The sequence below is a fragment of the Meleagris gallopavo genome, chromosome 14, assembly GCF_000146605.3.
Source record: "Meleagris gallopavo isolate NT-WF06-2002-E0010 breed Aviagen turkey brand Nicholas breeding stock chromosome 14, Turkey_5.1, whole genome shotgun sequence".
Lineage (NCBI taxonomy): Eukaryota > Metazoa > Chordata > Aves > Galliformes > Phasianidae > Meleagris > Meleagris gallopavo.
Window position 1 is genome coordinate 12,469,625 of NC_015024.2, and position 18,629 is coordinate 12,488,253.

At 41.6% G+C, this 18,629-nt stretch overlaps 1 protein-coding gene across 1 annotated transcript in view; it reads left to right on the forward strand.

Annotated features, from left to right (window-relative positions):
* The window catches only part of PTPRG (protein tyrosine phosphatase receptor type G), a 301,167-nt gene that overhangs the window by 3,485 nt on the left and 279,053 nt on the right, over positions 1–18,629 (forward strand). The window contains exon 2 of the mRNA XM_031555513.1: positions 4,998–5,102. Within this exon, the coding sequence (XP_031411373.1) occupies positions 4,998–5,102 (105 nt within the window). The remainder of the gene's footprint in view (positions 1–4,997; positions 5,103–18,629) is intronic.

Sequence of the window (18,629 nt, forward strand, 5' to 3'; positions counted from 1 at the left end):
AAAAAACGGTTTTCTTGTTTTTCAAAAAGTTCCTTTCTTGGGAATCAAGTTGATAAGGAACTAATTGCTGGCATTCCTTATTAATTAGTGCTTTTTGCCTAAATGCTACCAAGACTTTTCCTTCCCATCTTAAGAGTTTTCAAGCGTTAACAACTCCAAGTCTCCTTCTCCAAAGACATCCCAGTTTTCCAGCAGTAGGACCAGGTTGAAGCACATCACTCCAAGTGTCCCCATAATGGATTTGGGCTTTGGCAGACTCAGCTGCCAGGGTAGCCCACAGCCAGCGCCTGAGCTGGGCTGTGCGTGCGCCATTGACTCTGCACCGCTGTAATCAGAGCAGCTGAAAACAGATTTGGGTGCAACCCTTTTCTTCAGAGAAGGCTTAAATGAATCTGAGTTTGGCACACTCTCTAGTTAAACTACTGTCGTAACTAATGATTTTGCCATTCAGAAATAAAGTATTGATCTTAAAAAGAGTTTTTCTTGCACAGCCGATGGCTTGATACCTTTTAAACACTAATGCCTAGGGAATAATCTCTGTGAATAGCATAATAGCTTTATATTTAAGGTAGATTGGGGATAAAATTTTGTGTATTCATGTGAACTATGAATACCAGTAAGGTATTCAAGCAGGAATTACCTAATCATGCCTTTGAGGGCACTTATCAAATAATTTTTATTGGAAACTTAATATATTGAGACAGTGTGAATGGGAAGCTGATCAGAATGCTAAGGAATGTCCCAGCATCGCATTGCTTTGCTGTCTGCAGATATGCAGTAGGGTTGATTAATTTAGCACATCATATAAAATCATGTAGCGTTCAGTACCGATAAAAATTATATGAAATTGCGTGCAAGAGATTTCTCCATGTTAGCTGTGAAGGATCCCCTGTTCCCTGCAGAAGTCACTGCGATGGCAGCCGCGCAGCCCCACCGACTGCAGGTGTCACACTCCGTGGGCACCGGCATTGCACCAGCAGCCAGAGGACTTGCTTGAGATTTAATTTCATGCTTGTGTATCTGAGTGTCAGGTTGGTCCTTTTCTTTTTTTTAACTGTGTATTTGCAAGTCTCAGACCATGCATTACGGCATTCCCTGCTCCTCTGCCAGCAGCACTGGCATGTTGTATCAAATCAAACCTTGCAGGGTAAGGTCTCCTGCTCTCCTTTTCCTCCTCTGTCTCCTGCTGTGTGTGTATTTCCCCCCCCCCCCCCCCCATCCCTCTATTTTAGATGCTCCATTTCAAGCCTTCCAACAGCATGTTCCTCCTCTCCTATTGTCCCGATTTCCACTTCCCCCACTTTTGCAGGGTTCCCAGAAGATCAGAGACTCCTTGTGTTTGCTCCATGCTGGACCAGCCCATCTAATTGCTGGCTGTTCTCCAGTCTCCAGTTCTGTGGGAGTGGAGCAGGAAATCACTTGGCTGCTCTGTTCCTGAGCTGTTAACTGTCTCCCAGCTGAGAAAGTCTCGTGGAAACCCGCAGTGAGGAGCGTTAATAACTTAACTCTTAAGTACTTTTTCTAGTACTTGTTCTCATATTATACAAGCAAAAGATATCGGTTGAGTTTGTCAATTATTTCTATGTATACCTTCTGAAAGGGTAGAATTGGAATGATGCACAAAAATGAATGCGTGTACTCTAATGACTGGAGTAAAACCTTTAGCTGGATGTTTTTTCCAGTGAAAGAGGCAGATTCAGCAGTGCTTGGATGCCTGTTACCTTTCCACTGGTGTCATTGGGTTGCCTGGATCAAAAGGCCCATTCCTGGTGCTCCCTGAAACCTGGAGAAAGTAAAATGTCTGATGTATAAAGAAACTTTTTTTTTTTAATATTTTGACTGTGATGCTTCTCTTCCAAACTTTTGTCTGTTTAAGATAGAAATGAAGGGTGAGTTTGGGTTCAGGCAAATGTATTTCCAGTTTTTCCACAACAGGTGAATCTGAAAATCTCCTGCAGGCTCTGTCCTATACCTCCCAGTCCCCTGACCCCAGCTGACAGCAAGCAACAAAAGCTCCTCAAGATTGAGCCTGTCTTTTCCTGATGGCCTTATCAGGGTGAGATATTGCCAGCAACAGCTGCTTGTTCCTGCAGTGTTTTCTCCTCATTCACATGGCTCTGTGCAGGGTACATGGCCATACTGCAGGCAGGCTGAGGAGCTGGGAAGGAGATACTGCGTTTTCTTTGTCAAAGACACCATTACCTTCCCCATTCACTGCATGGCCAGGGTCTTGACCTGTCATCCTTTTCCTAGAGTTTCTGCAGCTATCCAGTGTACATGTATCTTCTCTACATGGCTATTGGCTGCTGAATTACTGCGCGTCTGTAAGGAGACTGTTGTCAATAACATTGGGCTGCCTAACATCATTGCAGGGCTTTATTTAGAACAGTGTGATCCAGTTTGTTTCATGTTCAGTCCTGCAGAAGATGCTTAGCAGCAAAACCAGCAAGTTCTCTTCTACAGTTCTCTTGACAAGTACTTGAGCTGTCTTTTTGCTTTGTGACGTCCTTTTTGGTATAATTAAACCTGTGTATAACATGACCCTTCACTATTTATGAATGTAGATAAATGTACAAATCTATTGTGTACGTGCAGAAAACTGAAAATGCATATATTTACTAGAATACCAGGTTTTTAATTGTATAAATATAATGCTGACTAAAGCAAATGTTCAATTTCACATTGAAGTAAAGCATTCATAAAAGCCTGGATTTGCATAATTTAATTTTCTGCACAGAAAATACTGCAGATCAACAGTATGATTCATAGCTGTTCCATGGTTGACGTGTGGCTCTTTGACAGTGCAAGCCAGGATTACAAAGGGCTTCACAGTTTTGGATGTTTTGCACCAACTCTGAGCCTTTCTCCTTTCAACACATACAGATGATTTGAATGAGTTCCTTTCTTTTCATGGTAAAGCACACAGCAGGGCTCACTGAGACAGAGCCACAGGAGCAGCTTCCTCCTTGGAGGTGGCAGGGTGATATCTTCCTCCTGTCTGCAGGAATCATAGCTTTTTTTTTTTGGGGTGGGGGTGGGGAATGAACCCACAATTATGTGCTCCCTCTGTGTAGAGGATACTCAGGAAAGAGTTGCTTCTATTTTTTTAGTAGTAAAGAGGAACACAAGATTTTTCTCTTTTTGAGTAATGGGGCTAGTTTTTCTATAGCCTTTCCAGCCACCCTCCTGGGTTAGTTCTGCATTCCATTCTTTAGCTGTTCTTGGTCTCTGGTCTTTGCTTGTGTGTTTGATTTGTCAAAACAGTTTGGGTCTCTGTATCTCTCATCTGTTCCTTCCAGTTGATGCAACTGTCTGTTGCTTCCCAACCAGGTAGGCATTACTGGGGTAAATCAGAAGAGAAAATAAGGTATGTGGTGTAAAGCTACCTACAAACCCTTGTAGTGTATGTTCCAGTGTTTCTAGTTCAGCCTGGAGTGAATTCGCATTTGGGAAGTTGCCAAGAAATTTGGAAAACTCATTCAAATCAGAGGCTCATAATAAATTGCACAATTAGTGCCTTTGTTTGCACAAGGGAAGAAATTGATGAGAGCAAACCTGCAGTGCCTTTCCTGGAATTGCATGGCTTTTCCTACCGTTTCAGCATTCCAAAACCTGCAGCAATCCATGGCCCTTGCTGCAGATTGCATGTTGTCTATAGAGTACCTGTTGGCTGCAGTTTGTTCTCTGCTGCTGTGGCACCGAAGGGTGTATTAACCAGAAGCATTTGTAAAGTTCTGGAGATCTCAGTGCTTGACATTTGGTAAAGATCTGCTACCAGCTGTAGTTGGCCTGGGAGCAGAAGGGAATCTGGAGCTCGGTGACTGTATGTGGGTAGAGATGCTTTGGGCAGTTTTCTAAAGTTTTACTTTCAATAATTCAACTAGTTACTGATCAAATGAATGATTAGTTGGACTTAAATTGCCATTGAGTCATGTGGTGAGTGCCTTTTCTTCACATTTTGCGTATGGGTTTATTTGGAGGTGTGTTTATTAGAGCACGGAAACTTTCAGCTGTGATGCTGGAGAAAGGTTGAATTTATTGGAGACTTGTTATTGACATTTGTGTAGTCACACACCTCCCATTGGGTTCAGTGAGATGTACAGAAATACTGAATAAAATTTGCATGCGAACCCTCCTTACCACTCCCCCCAAAAATAAAACCAACAGAAAAGCACTTCCTTGTGAAAGTTATGTATTTCTTCACAAGAAAAATTATTTGGGAGTCTAAAAGAAAAACCCTGGGTTTCAGTATAGGATGTGTTCTTTATGTTTTGGTTGCTAAATTTAATTCCTTCTAGCTTGTGAAGTTTTACAAGGATTCCTTCTTTGCTGGCCTCTCCCTTTCATGTCGGAAGGCGTTGGTGTTGCATGCTGGATATTCATCTGACACACGCAGCGTTGCTCTGGCTGGAAGGCAGCACTGTGTGTCTGCTTTGCTTGGATGAATCCTCTGAGGCAATGTTTCTGGAGCCCTGCTCGTGTTCAGGCTGCTACCCCATGTGCTGTGGGCTCAGGTCTGCAGGCTGCATGTAGAGATTTGTTCCCTCCTGAATGAGACTGTTCTAAATGATTTAAAATAAAGCTGTGATAGCAAGGATAACGTGCTTTTGCGTTTATAGTCTTTCAAGGATCTTGGTCATTTCTGTGTAGGTTTACAGTTATTAGTTTGGAAGCTTGTTTTCTGAATGGCCATCTTGAGGTCAGAGGAAAATCAGTCACATCATGCCTTATGTTTACTTGCGTATATCAGAATATCCTTGTGGATAGTACTGAAGTTAGAGTGGCACGTGCTAGGTAAGAATAAAGGCATTGGGGAGTTCTGCCTTCTCTGAATCATCTTTGAGCATTGGGCCTCCATGGATGAGGAGCACACCTGCTAATTTTCTTTAAGCGGCGCCAACTTTGTAGTTTATGCTCAGCAAAGATTTAAGCTTTGCAGTGTAAACTCCAAGGAGTAAAGACCACTTTCCTAACGATTCCTACTTTTCTCTTCCCAGCTCTGACCGAAGGTTATGTTGGCTCCCTGCATGAAAACAGACATGGTAGTTCCGTGCAGATACGGAGGCGAAAGGCTTCGGGGGATCCTTACTGGGCGTACTCGGGTGAGTTGAATTCTTCAGAGCAGTGAAACATGAAATATCTCCAAAACTAAAATTTCTTTGCTTTTTGTTACTACTATGCTCAGAAATAGGATTTCTGAGCCTTAATCTACAGTGTATTTTCTGCTGACCTCCTTGTGACTTCCTCTACAGTAATCCATTCCTTTCCTGCGTTTCTGTCAGTTACCTGCAGAGTTTCCCTTATAACTCTACTCCTTCTATGTGTTCTGTTTTAAGTCTCTGAACGTAGCCCTGCAGTGGCATACTCCCATGAACTTTACTTTCTGTCTAAACAGCGTCTTTCCAAGTTTACAGTTTGCTTGCTCTGAATCTTATAGGAAAACTGTAAGGGTTAGATCGACACATCCAGGTGACAAGACACTGGAAATTTTACAGTTAATTATCTGCATGTGTGTTATCACAGTAGAGTGTAGTAATGACAATGAGAACTGTTGGTGCAGTAATGCACCAGGGTGTGTGATGCTGAGAAGGTCAGATGTAGGAGGCATTGCATTATTTGTCCCATTGCTCTTACAAGAGCTCTTATGAAATGTTAAGGAACCGCCAATTCTGCGCTTTTATGCAGACCATGAAATTTCATTGGAAGTGAATGATCATAGGTAAAGTCACAACTTTTTTCCCTTAATACACAAAATACCAGATACTGCATTTTATTTATCAGATCCTGAATATAAGCTGCTTCACTTGTGAATGAGGTCATACAAGTAAAATACTTCTATGCGTTTTAGTAATGTAGGACAAGCTCTGCTTTTTGTTTAGAACTTTGAGGTTATTATCAAACGCACAGATATTTTAAAAGTTAATTCTGTGCTTCAGCTTAAAGCAACTCATTTAGGTTTTAAGCCTCCAAACAGTGGAAGATGACTTTTGTGTTGAAATGAATGAGCTATTCTTATGTGTTGTCTTGCAATAAAATATTGTAAGTTAAGTGCTGCTTGGCAGGTTTATTTTGTTTCTGTTGCTGAAAGTTGTATTTGGAATCTTCATTGCTGGTCGTTAAATCAAAATGTTTGAGAAAAACAAAAGTAGTGGAATTAATCAGTTGTCATATATGTCATATATATGTCATAACTCTTTATTTGAATTACTAGACATTTTAGCCAGTCTTTTGCTTTAAAAACAAACAAAATAACACAGGAAAATACACACACAGAAACAAATCTATCAAAACAAAAAAAAATAAGTCCTACCCACCAAAAGTAACAAAATCTCATTTATGCATACAACGGTCTTCCTAATTCTATTTTTGTACTGGTGTAGTTCTTCCTTTATGAGTAATATCATTTGTTCACCCCTCCAGAAGAGCTTTTACCACCCACTAATCCTTTTAGATTTGTGTCATAATAAAGCATATAGTCCTGATGTGTAATTATACCTTTCCTGTTGGATTTTGCATCCTTTTGTCTATTGATAAATCTCCTGCTTCCATGAGAAAAATAGCCAACCTGTTTTTAGAGAAGTTAGTGACTTCTTGATCATCAATAGTGTGCTATTCCACCTGGTTAGCTCTAATTAGAACCTTTTTTTGTCACTATTGCTAACAAAAGGAGTGAACTAGGAGATGGAAAAGGTGGAAATGATGTATTTACCAGTGCTTGGCACCAGCTATTCCAGCTGCAGGACGTGAGTTCTTGTTGAAGCTTTCATGATGTGAAATACAAGCGTAAGCTAACAGTGTAGGTGCAGTGTGACCTTGCTGCATGGGTTGTGTGTAACCTACATCAGAACAAGGCCATGATGGAAGTGGCTTGAGGTCTGGTGGCCTCCTGAGCCCCTTTGAAGCCCATGCTGCAGGGAGGAGCAGCTGTGTCCCACTGAGCTGCACAGCGAGTGCCAGTAGGTCTGCATGAGAGCAGGATGGCATGGGCATGTGCCAAAGATGAATGTTGTGCTGAAGGCAACATTCACAGGGTTGCATTTGGGAAGAAAAAGGCAAATAGAGAAATGGGGAAGACACAGTTATTTCAGAAGGAATGCTGGTGGGAATAAATGGTGGGTGGCAGAGCCCAAATGTCAGGCAGATGTTTTTTTTTCTAGTCAGGCACATTGAAGAGAATGCTCAAGTTATCTATTCCTTTCTCTTGCATCCCGGTTCCCCGGAGTGTTTCCCAGAACCCTGAACAGGGCTTGGCTAAGCAGTTTATGTACTAACATCAGACCTGCAGGAAGGGTTTTGGACATAACTAGGAAGTTTATATCAAATAAGCCTACAGAGTGGGAAACTTACTCTGCAGTAAGCAATTAGTCTGTGTTAGTGGCTTCCAAGCTCTTCTATAGATGTTAACCAGTAGGCTGTTCCCCTCTCTTGTCCTCACATGTTCAGGCCAGCTCTCTTCTAGCTAGTTGTACAACAGCTGCTGGCTCCAGCCCTGGCAGTTATGGGCAGAGAAAAAAGCTCTGCTGGCCTGTATGCTGCTGAATTTAAGTCTCTTCTAAGGGAATTTGCCAACTAGAGTAAATAAGACCGGGACAGCTTCTGCTTGCTGTTGGCATACGACCACAGGCAGAGCTCAGTGTTGACCAGTAGGCCCACATCTCTGCTGGTTCTGCGTTAGGCTGAACTGCGGCTTTATGTTGATTTCAGTTGAGCTCTACTGATTTATAGTCAATGAGGCCCCTTCATGTTTATGGCTGCGCCTGCCTTCTTTGCAGAGTTTTCGTATTTTCAGGCTTAAATGCTCTATAGTAAATTTTGAGGTGGGACTGGAGAGGTCTGGAAGCAGGCATCTGGTTGTGGTTTCCCTGCCTAGGGGGTGTAAAAGGGCCCTCAGGTCTTAATCTTCCACAGGATGTATCCATCCTATGCGAATAGAGCAACTCCTCTGTAGCGTGTTGAGAACACTCTTGTCAGAGGGGGGGGAAAGTGGCTCAGAAGCTGTTTTGATACTCCAGAGATGGGGAATTTTCCTGGTTCCAGGAGGTACGTATGGGATTACCATGTGTTGCTTGTGATGTCATTCTTCTCAGGCACAGGAGCTGAGAGAGAATTAACTTCAACCACTAATGAGGAGTCAGACACACTTCAGATCTAACATTTTTTTGAGGCACTTACCTGCCTGAATAGTCCTCACATTCACCCTGTGAACTCCTGTGCCCTGTGCTCACACTGCATCTGTCCTGCAGCAAGCCTTGGAGCCTGCACTGCAGAGCTCTCCCTTCCCTGTCCAATTGTAAAAGATTGGATTCAGAAACCTTGTAAAATAAGCCCTTTGTTTACAGGCACAATTCCAACTGTAACATTTACTCCAACTGAGGAATAAAACTCACAAAAATGAAGAGCAGATAATGAAATGAAAGGCCCATTTTAAATGAGTTTTGTCAAAAAGACAGAAGGAAATACAATTGGCCTTTCAGAAGAAACTTCATTAAGTCTGCGCTAGGAGCTCTTTAAACCAAATTCAGAAGTGAGCAACCACTGACAACAGAGAACAGTAACTTGTCTCAAGAGGAGCTGCAAGAGTGAATGGAGACTGAGATCTCCTAGATTTTAGGAGTTTTCAGGAAATCTAACTGCATTTCTAGGCAGATTTCTGTGCGCACGTGTATTTATGTATATTGGCAAAGCATTTATTCCAGGAGCGTGTCTTACGGTTTGCCAGAGTCTTTCCTAAATTGCAACTGACCACATTATTTGCAGCATAATGGGGATGTGAAATGGGCACAGCGCAGCCAAAGCGAGAAGTAGGTGTGGATCCTGGATGTCCCTCACGGCAGTCCTCAGGACTTCTCTCTGTTGTTTTTTCCATCGGGCTAACCGCTGTATGAAGGACAAGTTTGAAATGGCTTTTAGCATAGCCTTTTATTCCCACAAAATTCAGCATCTTTCTAATATCCATAACAGCAACAGATAGCAAGCAGTACAGGTGCCTTTCTGTCAGTAGAGAAATATTTTGTAGCTACAAAAACCTTTCCTAAACGTGAAAAGAAATCCTACAGAAACATGCAGCTGGAAGTACCACATCCAGGGCTTTCTGGCTGGCCCTCCCCTGTGCATTGTGTGCCGTTTCACAGAGCATAATATTTCAGGCTTTTGAAGATTACTCTCAACTGTCAAATGTTGCATCTATCAGTGCTGAAAACATTTTATCAGTGACCCGACCAGACCCTATTTTGCCATGCAGCAGCCCCCAAAAATGGTTAGCGAGAGGGTCAGGACTTCAGGATGATATTCTGTTATGAGATGCTGAGTCAGATGTTTGTAGCTTAAGTTAGCAGCTCTAAAGGGTCCACCTATAGCCACTCTAAAAATATACCTACTCTCATACATGTCTTTTTTTTTTCTCTGAAAAACTGTTATGCAACATTAATGTAACAGTTGCTGCAGTGAGATTATATAAAGCCAGAAGTAACCGTGGGGAAACAGCACTCTTTCCTCTGTTATCAAATCAGGAGGTTCCTCTTGGAGTTGTTAGATGTAAGTGAAGATGCATTAACATATATGATCACGGGGTGTGGAACTGGGGGCTGTGCTGTCTGGGGGCAGGATGCTGCAGGTGACAGTGCTGTTGTCACTGGAGTTTAATGGATGTACCCAGTGTTTGTACCACAGCGCTGGGTCACCCTGCTCTCTTGGTGTCTGTTCTGCTGCTCAGCCCTGGTCTTGCAAGCTGACTCATTCAAGGAGTACTCCCTTCTAAGTAATCAAAACCATTTGTACTGTTTAGAGAATAAAAAAGTAGATGCTAGCTAAGGATGTGTATGTGTTCTTTTTGCTTGTTTATTTAACTGTGGCTTTGCAAAGATTTTTTTTTTTTAATAGAAAATGCATAGTTCTTTTTAATCTTAAGGTGTTTTCAAGGCATCTTTTTTTCCTCTTTGTACTTCTGATAGCTCTCATTTTCAATGTGAAATTATTCACACTACTTACAGTGCTTCTGTCTTTTATGCTTTGTATTACTGATGTTTTTTCTGTCTGTAATATTGGACCTGTTTCTCTTCAAGATACTACACAACTACTGTGAACATTAGCAGAAAGTATTAGAAGAGGCTTTATAAGGGTAGGGATGACCTTCAGAGGGGAAAAAAATGTCCAATAAGAGTAGGATTCATGGCCACAGCTTCGTGCTAGTGGCCACTATCAGTGTGTGAGTGCTTTGTCCTACAACACTTAGGCAGTTATTGCTGCCCTTTAAGATGCTATTATTTAAAATATAACCTATGGTGGATATAAGAACTAAGTGGTGTTAGCAAAAGCACTTGCTGGCATTAAAATGGGAAAGATCAGTAAAAGTTATTTCCTGAAATAATAGCAAATGGTGATGAAATGTAACTCGGTGATGTCTTTTGTAAATGTGTGAATTTCTGTCTTTGCTTAGATTGTTCTCATTAAATAAGCTGCTAATGTGAATTGGACAGGAAATAATCAGCAGATAGTAAGGAAAGCATTGAGACTTTATTGAACTAAGAGGTAACTAATGGCCTGTTCACTGTGGTCAGTATTTCACTCTTTCTGTCCCTCAGGATAATAAATCTCGGTATTGAGCAAAACTCTGGCATACTGCATACACGGTTATCATGCCACTGTAAGGATACTCATCTCCATTAAATGCAGCATGGTCAAAATGAGCAGTTTTTGCCTCTCTCCCTTTGCTCTTTGAAGCTGACTTAATATAGGGGGTCTAAGCTGACAGAACCAGGAAAAATATTAATTAATATCTGATCTGATCAGTAAACTAATCTTTGAGTATTTTATCTGCATTCGTCAGAGATAAATGTAGCCTTCACTGAACCCTGCAGAAGCCAGCTGTGGTGCATTCATTTTTTTGTGCAGGCTTATTAGAGTATCCAACAGGTGTTCCGCAAAGCAATGCTGTACTTTGTGAGACAAATGTGATTTTATTTTTTTTTTATGTACATACCACAGCTAAGGTGGTATGCTGTTGCGTCATTTATCCAATAAGCAGAAAATATGTCAGCATTTTTTTGTCTGTGTTCTGATGGCACTTGGTCACAGGTCTTTGCACCCCTGGGTGCAGAGCTGGGCACTGCACAAACGTGCACCAGAGATAGAGTTGGCTGAGGTATCTGTATCAAGTGTGCATTTACCAGGGAGGTGTTGAGGAGAATGCTTTAGATTCTTTCTTTGGCTTTTCAGAGTTTTGAAGTAACAACTATGAAATACTTTTAATAGTTTTTTGTTGTTGTTGTTTGTTTTGTTTTGTTTTGAGATGAAGAAATAAATTTTCAAGTTCTTATTCTTGAGAATAGAATTTATCTTCCAAACCTTAAGCTACTGTAAATAAAGAATTTATAATAACACGGCCATGCTGAGTATGTAACATGGGCAGTCCTTGTAGGAGAACCTGCCTGCCATAAGCAGTCTGTGTAGTCTGGCATCACTTCCAGTAATCCATTGCTGGGGAACATGGCCCTGACGTTTGTTTGTGGGCAAGTTTCTATTTAATGTGCTAAGAAACCCTAAGGTAGCAATTCCGTTTCTACCTAAGCACAGACACAATTTCTTTACTGAATACCAGCAATACTGTTTTCTGTCTGTTCTTCCTTTCTTGCTTGCAGTGCTTACAGTTCATTCCAAGTACTGTCATCATCAGTCCTGATATCCAGTCTGTAATGAAATGGTTGACTGAATTTTTAAATGTTGGACACTGTGATGGTGAAGTTGCCTTTTTTTCTTCCTTGGCAAAGTTCTTTCTGAAAGTTGATTGTTTTTCATGCCTTAAATGCATTAAAGCAAATCCCTGATTTCTGAATGCTCTGATTTATTTATTTTTTTCTTTAATGCTTTTCAGTAGAGAGACCATTGGCAGCTGGACAGCTTTGAAAAACGTAAATATGAGGTGCAAAGAACTAGGCGTTCCCTCAACTTCAGTTCTTTCATGAAGTTTTTGTCTACCACAGCACAAAAGTATTAAATAACTGCAGCAGATGCTAGATGATATCTTTGGGGTTTCGGATGCAATTATTTCAGTAGTACATCAAAGTATTCTTACTTCACACAGCTCTGGCTATCTATGATGAAATGATGAAGCTCAAAGAGCTGCTTTTGCTGGAGGAAGGGGGGACCCCTCACTTCCTTAATGTACTGTGCTTTTTGTTGTGTTTTCACTGAATGCGAACAGTGGGACATTTGTAGAAAACCTCTGGAAAGACAACAACTACTGCACTGTTCCACGATTCTGAAAATGTGCTGCAGTGCAGCAAAAACTTGTGTCATTTTAACCGATTTCGAGGCATTGAAATGGGGAAGAATATAAAATATTTCAGCTCTTCTTTAGACAAAACCAAGTGAATGGCTTATATTTTAAACCTACAAAAAAAAAAAAAGATGGAGTATTTGAGCAGCAGCTGTGATACAAGCTCAGCAAATGTGCTGGATAATACTCAGAAGGTTGAAGTCTGCTGTTGCCTTGTCATTATCAAATGATGCAATAATACATTGAATTTCCAATCTTGATTTAATAAGTAAGTGAACACATAGGAAAAGAATAATGGGGAAAAATATGTAAGGAGCAAGGATACTGCAGTGAGAAACAAAACACTGCAAGCAGGGAATCTCTGAATAGAACTCTAATGAGAATGGTTTTTTTTTTTATTTTTTTTTAAAGGAAGGAAAAAATGGTTGTCGCAAAGATTTTTTGTGAAGGTCCAAGCATGAAATAATCAAGGCATAAATCAGAATCTTAGCTGCAGAGGATAGAAGTGGAGCCTCTGCATGACAGAACAGAGCAAAGACGGTATTGCAGTTCATGTTAGAACTGTTTGTAGTTCATGTTAGATAGTTGTCGGATTATTTCTTCTCTTTTTTTGAGGTGATTTTTTGAGATGGCTGTTCCATGTCATTCCATTCACTCTCCAGAAGATGATCTTCCTTTTGGTATCTCTGCCTCAGGAGTTGCTCCATCTGTTCTCTTACCCAGAATGTATATCAGTCTATAACACATCGAAGACTTGCAGGTTTTTTTCATTGTGGCCCTTGAAAAAGAAGCCCTTGCACATGAGGGGTCAGTTCCCAGCTCCTAGACAGCTCAGCAGGTGTGGGTAGAGGTGACTGCTGATCTGTCTTTCTTCTAGGCTGAATGTCACATCACATCTGTTAGAGAAATACAGAGTTGAAGAGTCTCATCTGTATAGGTATGTATTGTAGTATGTATACTCACACTGTATTGCAGTGTGAGTGTTTAGTGGCAGATAGTTTTAATGCTTGTAACATCTCTGTGGTCAGTGTGCTTATGTGGTGGGAGCTAAAGGACAGGGCAATTTAACTTCTCTGATATACTCCACACTATGCACAGCAGCATTGGAAGTTCAGCAGCATTCCAGTGTTTTGTGCTGTTTCTTCCAGGAAGCATCCATCCTTATCAAATGCTAATTGAAGAGATCTGAGTTGCCTGGGAGATTGCATCTTCCTGGGGAGGCCGTGTCAGCAGCGTGGGTGATGTGAGGCTCCTCAGTGAACGAGGCCCTCCTGGAGGCAATCCAGCCACAGAGCATGATTCTGGCTCTTGGTGCTTTCAAGATCTTCCACTGGGATTAGGACACTTTCAGGCTTGAGTAAGAAGACATTCTTTCCCTATTCAACACGCTGAACATTTGACTTTAAAGTACAAAGTTTTTATTAAAGGCTGCATGTGCTGAGGGAGTCGGATGGGCACGCTTTTAACTATCAAATTAAATAAATATGAAATCCTGCAATGGAGTGCAGAGATGTGCATATAAATTACATCTTTAAACAGCACTTGAATGATTTTTCTGGAAGTGTTTTTAACTCTCTCATCAGGACTCATAAGGGTCATCTCGGTAGCCTTCCAAACCAAGGCAAAAAGTATTGGCACTGGAATGATTTATTGAAGAGACATATTACTTTGTGGTATAAAAGGAATGTCAAGTCTTGCTGAGCACCTGAGCATGCAGCTGCTGTAGAGCTGGGAAAGCAAGTGGGCTTAGTTCAGTTGAACCCTGAATGAAGGTCTCTGAAGTATGTCTGCCCACCCGCTCTCATCTATCAACAACTGTCTGGCTGTGAGGTGAGATAGGCTGTAGGTTGGTGGTGCTTCCAGGTCAGTTAGTGAGATGATTGATTTCGTTCATGATGAATTAGAAGGCCTATGTCCCTGTTGCTGAGGTGAAGATGCCAATTTCAGCTGATGTAGAACGGGGTGGTAGGCATTAATGGCTTGTGTAGTCCTTGTGGTTGAATTCTCAGTAGGGTGTGATGCTTCCGAGGTGTGTAGTTGCTTTAAAACCCCTAGGTGGACTGAAACAACAAGCAAGCCCTTGGGCAAAGGAATCTTTGCTGTGAACATTAGGATCTCTGTCTTTTCTCAAAAGTCTTCTGAGCAGTACTGCTGAAGTAAAGCCTTCCTTCTCTGCACTTATCCCTGAATGTGGTTTTGATGCATGTTTGCTCCATACTGCTGTAGGCTCACAGCCTTGCAGGTTCACATCTGTAGTGGTATAGCCACTGTAAAGTAGGATCGTGTTGTGATCATGGTCATAAAGACTGGACTAGTGCTGAGTGCTGTGTCTTGGATCTCCCATCTGTGGCTGTGCAGAGTCCTGGAGCTAGCTGGAATTCTCTGAAGCTGACTGGTACTGCCTTTACCTTGCTATAATTGCAGCATTCAGGACAAAGTATAAGTTGTCTAGCTGCCAGGAAGCTCAGGAGGAGCTGTTTCACCTGGGTTTCTTTATTCCTGACTCACTTCTGAGACTTTCTCAACTGTCTTGGTGTGCAAGTTTCCTTGAAAGCTAACAAAGGAAATGTCCCCCAGTTGAATTCCTGAAGATGGTCAGTACTGACATACGGACTGTTTTGTTTTCTTTTCTGTGTGAATTAGTGAAACAAATGTTTCCTGCCTCCTTTCCCAACCCACCTGTAACAAACCTACTGCTAGAGCAGATATGACAGATGTCGCTTGGATGCTGCTGATCCCATACACTTGAGCTGTGCTGGACCAGGACCACGCAGGACCCCTTGGCTATGTTCATGTCCTTGTGTGGAGCTCCTGCCCCAACAAACCAGTAGGTGGATGCACTCAGAATGAGGGATTTAATGTTAGGTGCTCTGCTTTGCATCTGTTTGAGTGTTTCTCAAGTACAGAAATAAGACTTGCCCTGCAGTAATATTGACAGCGAAGTCAGGCAGAGTTTAGATCACGTACAGTTTTACATCCTGCTCCAGAGATTGATGCTGTGTCTTGGGCTGCTGCTGAAGCTTTCTGCCCCTTTGGGGTATGGAAAGCCATCTTACATGCCAGATGTTAATCTGCTGCTAACCAAAGGGGACATGAACTTTTCAGATAGATTCTAACTTGCAAGCTTCTGCAACACTTCAGATCGTATTTTTAACTTATATTTTGGTTGTTGGAGGCTTGAGATTGAGATAGTTATCTGGGTGATACAGTATTGTCATACATTGATCTCTGAGGAAGGGGATTTAATGTGTGAAGTTCAGTTCGCAGAGAATTTGATGCAACTTCTGAAAAGAATTGTTTGGTGTATGTAGTTCAGATGCTGTTTATATTGTGAAGAGTTCCCCAGATGCCCTTAGGTCTTCCTTGCTCTCAGTGCAAACACAGAAGAGTCATTCCAACCCTAAAACTTGTATGGGAAATGTACAGTGTGAGCGATGTCTTGGTGTTAGATGTAAAAATGGCTGAAGCAGGGTGTAACAAGGTGAGGACTGTGAGCTGGAGAATTGGCTCTTAGAATCATAGAATGTCCTGAGTTGGAAAGGACCATAAGGTCCAACTCCTTGCATATCCCCAAATATAGTGATGCTCCAAGATCCACCTGCTTCTCTTCAATTTGGTGAAAATTAACCAGCAGGTTCAAAAATGATGGGGGAGGGAATAGCAATTGATAGACCAGATGCGTTTTGAAGGCTCAGATGCATAAGCCTGAGGAAACTGGCTTAATCCATTGTGAGCCTCTATTCAAAACTGCAAGCTCTCATGAGTAGCTTTTTCAGAGTTGTGCCAGTTAGGTCTGGGCTTTCATGAGGAGATCCCTGCAATTTCAGCAGGTGGGCGCTTAAATCTGAGGGCGGTCTCAGTGGCTCAAGTGATCAAATTATTAATGACTATTCTGTGTTGTGCTAAATGAAGTAAAGCTCTTCAGAGGAATCTGCTGAAGCCCATGCAAGCTTTTCACTTGTGCCTGTGCCCCGATCCTTCATGCCAACGAAGGTCATCTGCACAGGAGCCATTGGAAGAAATGCATAGTTAGAGAACCATCTGCTTGTCTTTAACAGAGGGGAAGATGGTTGTGTCGTTACCTAACGATGGGATTTAGTGCTGCATTCCATGGTGTTTCTGTATGAACTGACCTGCAGAGTACAGTAAACATTTTAAGTATTTTTCCCAAAGTAGTATTGGAATGTATAATAAAAAGTAACTGCTGAGAAAGTATTTTTTGCTGAGTTATGCTAATTTTGAAAATGCATAATACTCTATAGGCTTTTAAGAAGTGATACTGGGCATATTTAACATTCTTTGATGTTAATTTCCTGGCATATGGACATCTCAACTTATTAAAATAAATAAGTACTTTCAAATTTAATGGAATGATGGAGGAAATGGCCTTTTTCACATTCTCGTCCGCTTCGCTGGGTAATTTAATGTTTTAAAATGTAAGTTCATATTAAAGTTTAAAATTCAAGTATTGGTTTTTGAAATTCTGTAATAAAAAGGTTTTGCTGTAGGAGAGATGTATGAATTAGTGCACACGATAACACAATTTAAAAAGGCTGGTGATTTCCTCTGTACAAAATGCTAGCTGTAAATCCGCCTCCTGTACACGTTACAGTGGGGCCTAGTGATACAGTCTCCTGGGAAGTGCTTCTTTCCTGAGGCATTGCTGGAGAGCCTGGGTCACATCACCAGTCCTGCAGTCCAGCATGGAAGAGATCTTTTCTCATCTCATGTTGCGTTTTACTGTCTCTTGGAGAGTTGCTGTAAGCTCCTTGGGGCAGAGAAGGTCATTTGTTTATGTTGGCTAGCAAAAGGATCTTTTATGTTTTCCTTTATGCTAGACTTGTATGTTTTGCTTCCAAGGCCTTTGTATCTAGTTGGAAGGATTTCTTTATAGCCTTAGGTGTGACTGCATTATTAGCGGGTATAGGAAATGCACTTTGGTGCTCTCTTCTCTGTTGATGGAGAGGAGGAATTCCCTGGGGGATAAGTAATGCTTAATTTAATTGACTAGAAATAAATATTTGAGACCTAAATAATTAATGGAAATCATTGTGTTAGAGTGAAGGGATGAGCTGTGGGTGGAAGCTTGCATCTCTTGAGAGCTGCTTACCTGCTGCAGTGGGGCCAACAATGGCTTTATTTCATTTCAAGGCAGACTGGAAACTGAAGAACTTATTTTCAAGGAGAAAAATTGCAAGCGACCCAAATGAAAAACCTGCTTGCCTGAGGAAGAAGTGACAAAGTTCACTGTGATTATATTGATTTTATATTACCATGTAGTGCTGGGACTAGCCCGGGTCTGTTACTGCTCCTGAAAAGAAAAAAAGGAGGTGCAGATACTCCCCTCCTTTCTGTTTCTCAATATTTTGTTACCAGTAGGATAACTCAGAGCAGTTTCTTCCTGACATTCTGGCATCCCCACTGGAGCAGGAAGGGGCTAAGAGGTATAGTGGGACAGCAGTGCACTTTTCCTCAGCAGCCCACCCCTGTGCTGGCTGTGCCCATTGCGAGATGCATGCCGTGCCCCATGCAGTGCCCAGCAGCTGCCTCTGTTCTGTGCCCACAGCCCCACCATGGGTGGCATCAACAGGAAACAGCTCAGTGTCTGAGTTGGATGTGGCTTTGTAAAAAGAACTGTGATAGCCCATACCACAAATTATAACTAAGCTGGAATTAATAGCAATTAACAGCACCAATATTCATTTACCAGAAGTTTTGCAGAAAAGTCATTACTGTTTAACTTCATGCTGTTCGCTTTCATTTCACTCTCGATGAGAAAATTATTCAGTCAATAAGAGTTAATGTTTTATTTCAGACTGGTCTTGTCTATTTTAGTATCAAGTATGCCTTTTGGGAACGAGAACTAAGAGCAAATAAACTTAATTGTGATAGAAATTCGATACATTATTATAACAAAACTTTCAATTGCTGTATGACTGAAAGAGGACAGGAAGATGTCTTGAACCTGTACTTAATCCAGGAAAGTTGTGATGGGAGACATTCCGACTCCTTGTTTGGTGTGATGGAGAGAATGCCTGAGGCACCCGGGTAGGGAAGATGCCTATTTCTGTGTCTTCCTCATGGTTCTTTTTCTCAGCCATCTGACATAGTGTGCATGCCTGGGTCTGTGCCAAGCAGAGATGCAGCATCCAAGGGAGACTTTATTACTTCAGTCCTAGATGATTAATTTTCTACCAAATTGTATGGGCCTGATTAGTCTGGAACACAGTAATGCTGTTTTAAAGATCTCTAGTGCATCCATTACTTCTGTTTCCAGTGTGCTTCTTCATAAGGAAAACATTTGTTTCTAACCATCACATCTTCGGGTATGGTCTGGGCCAGAAAAATCCCACTG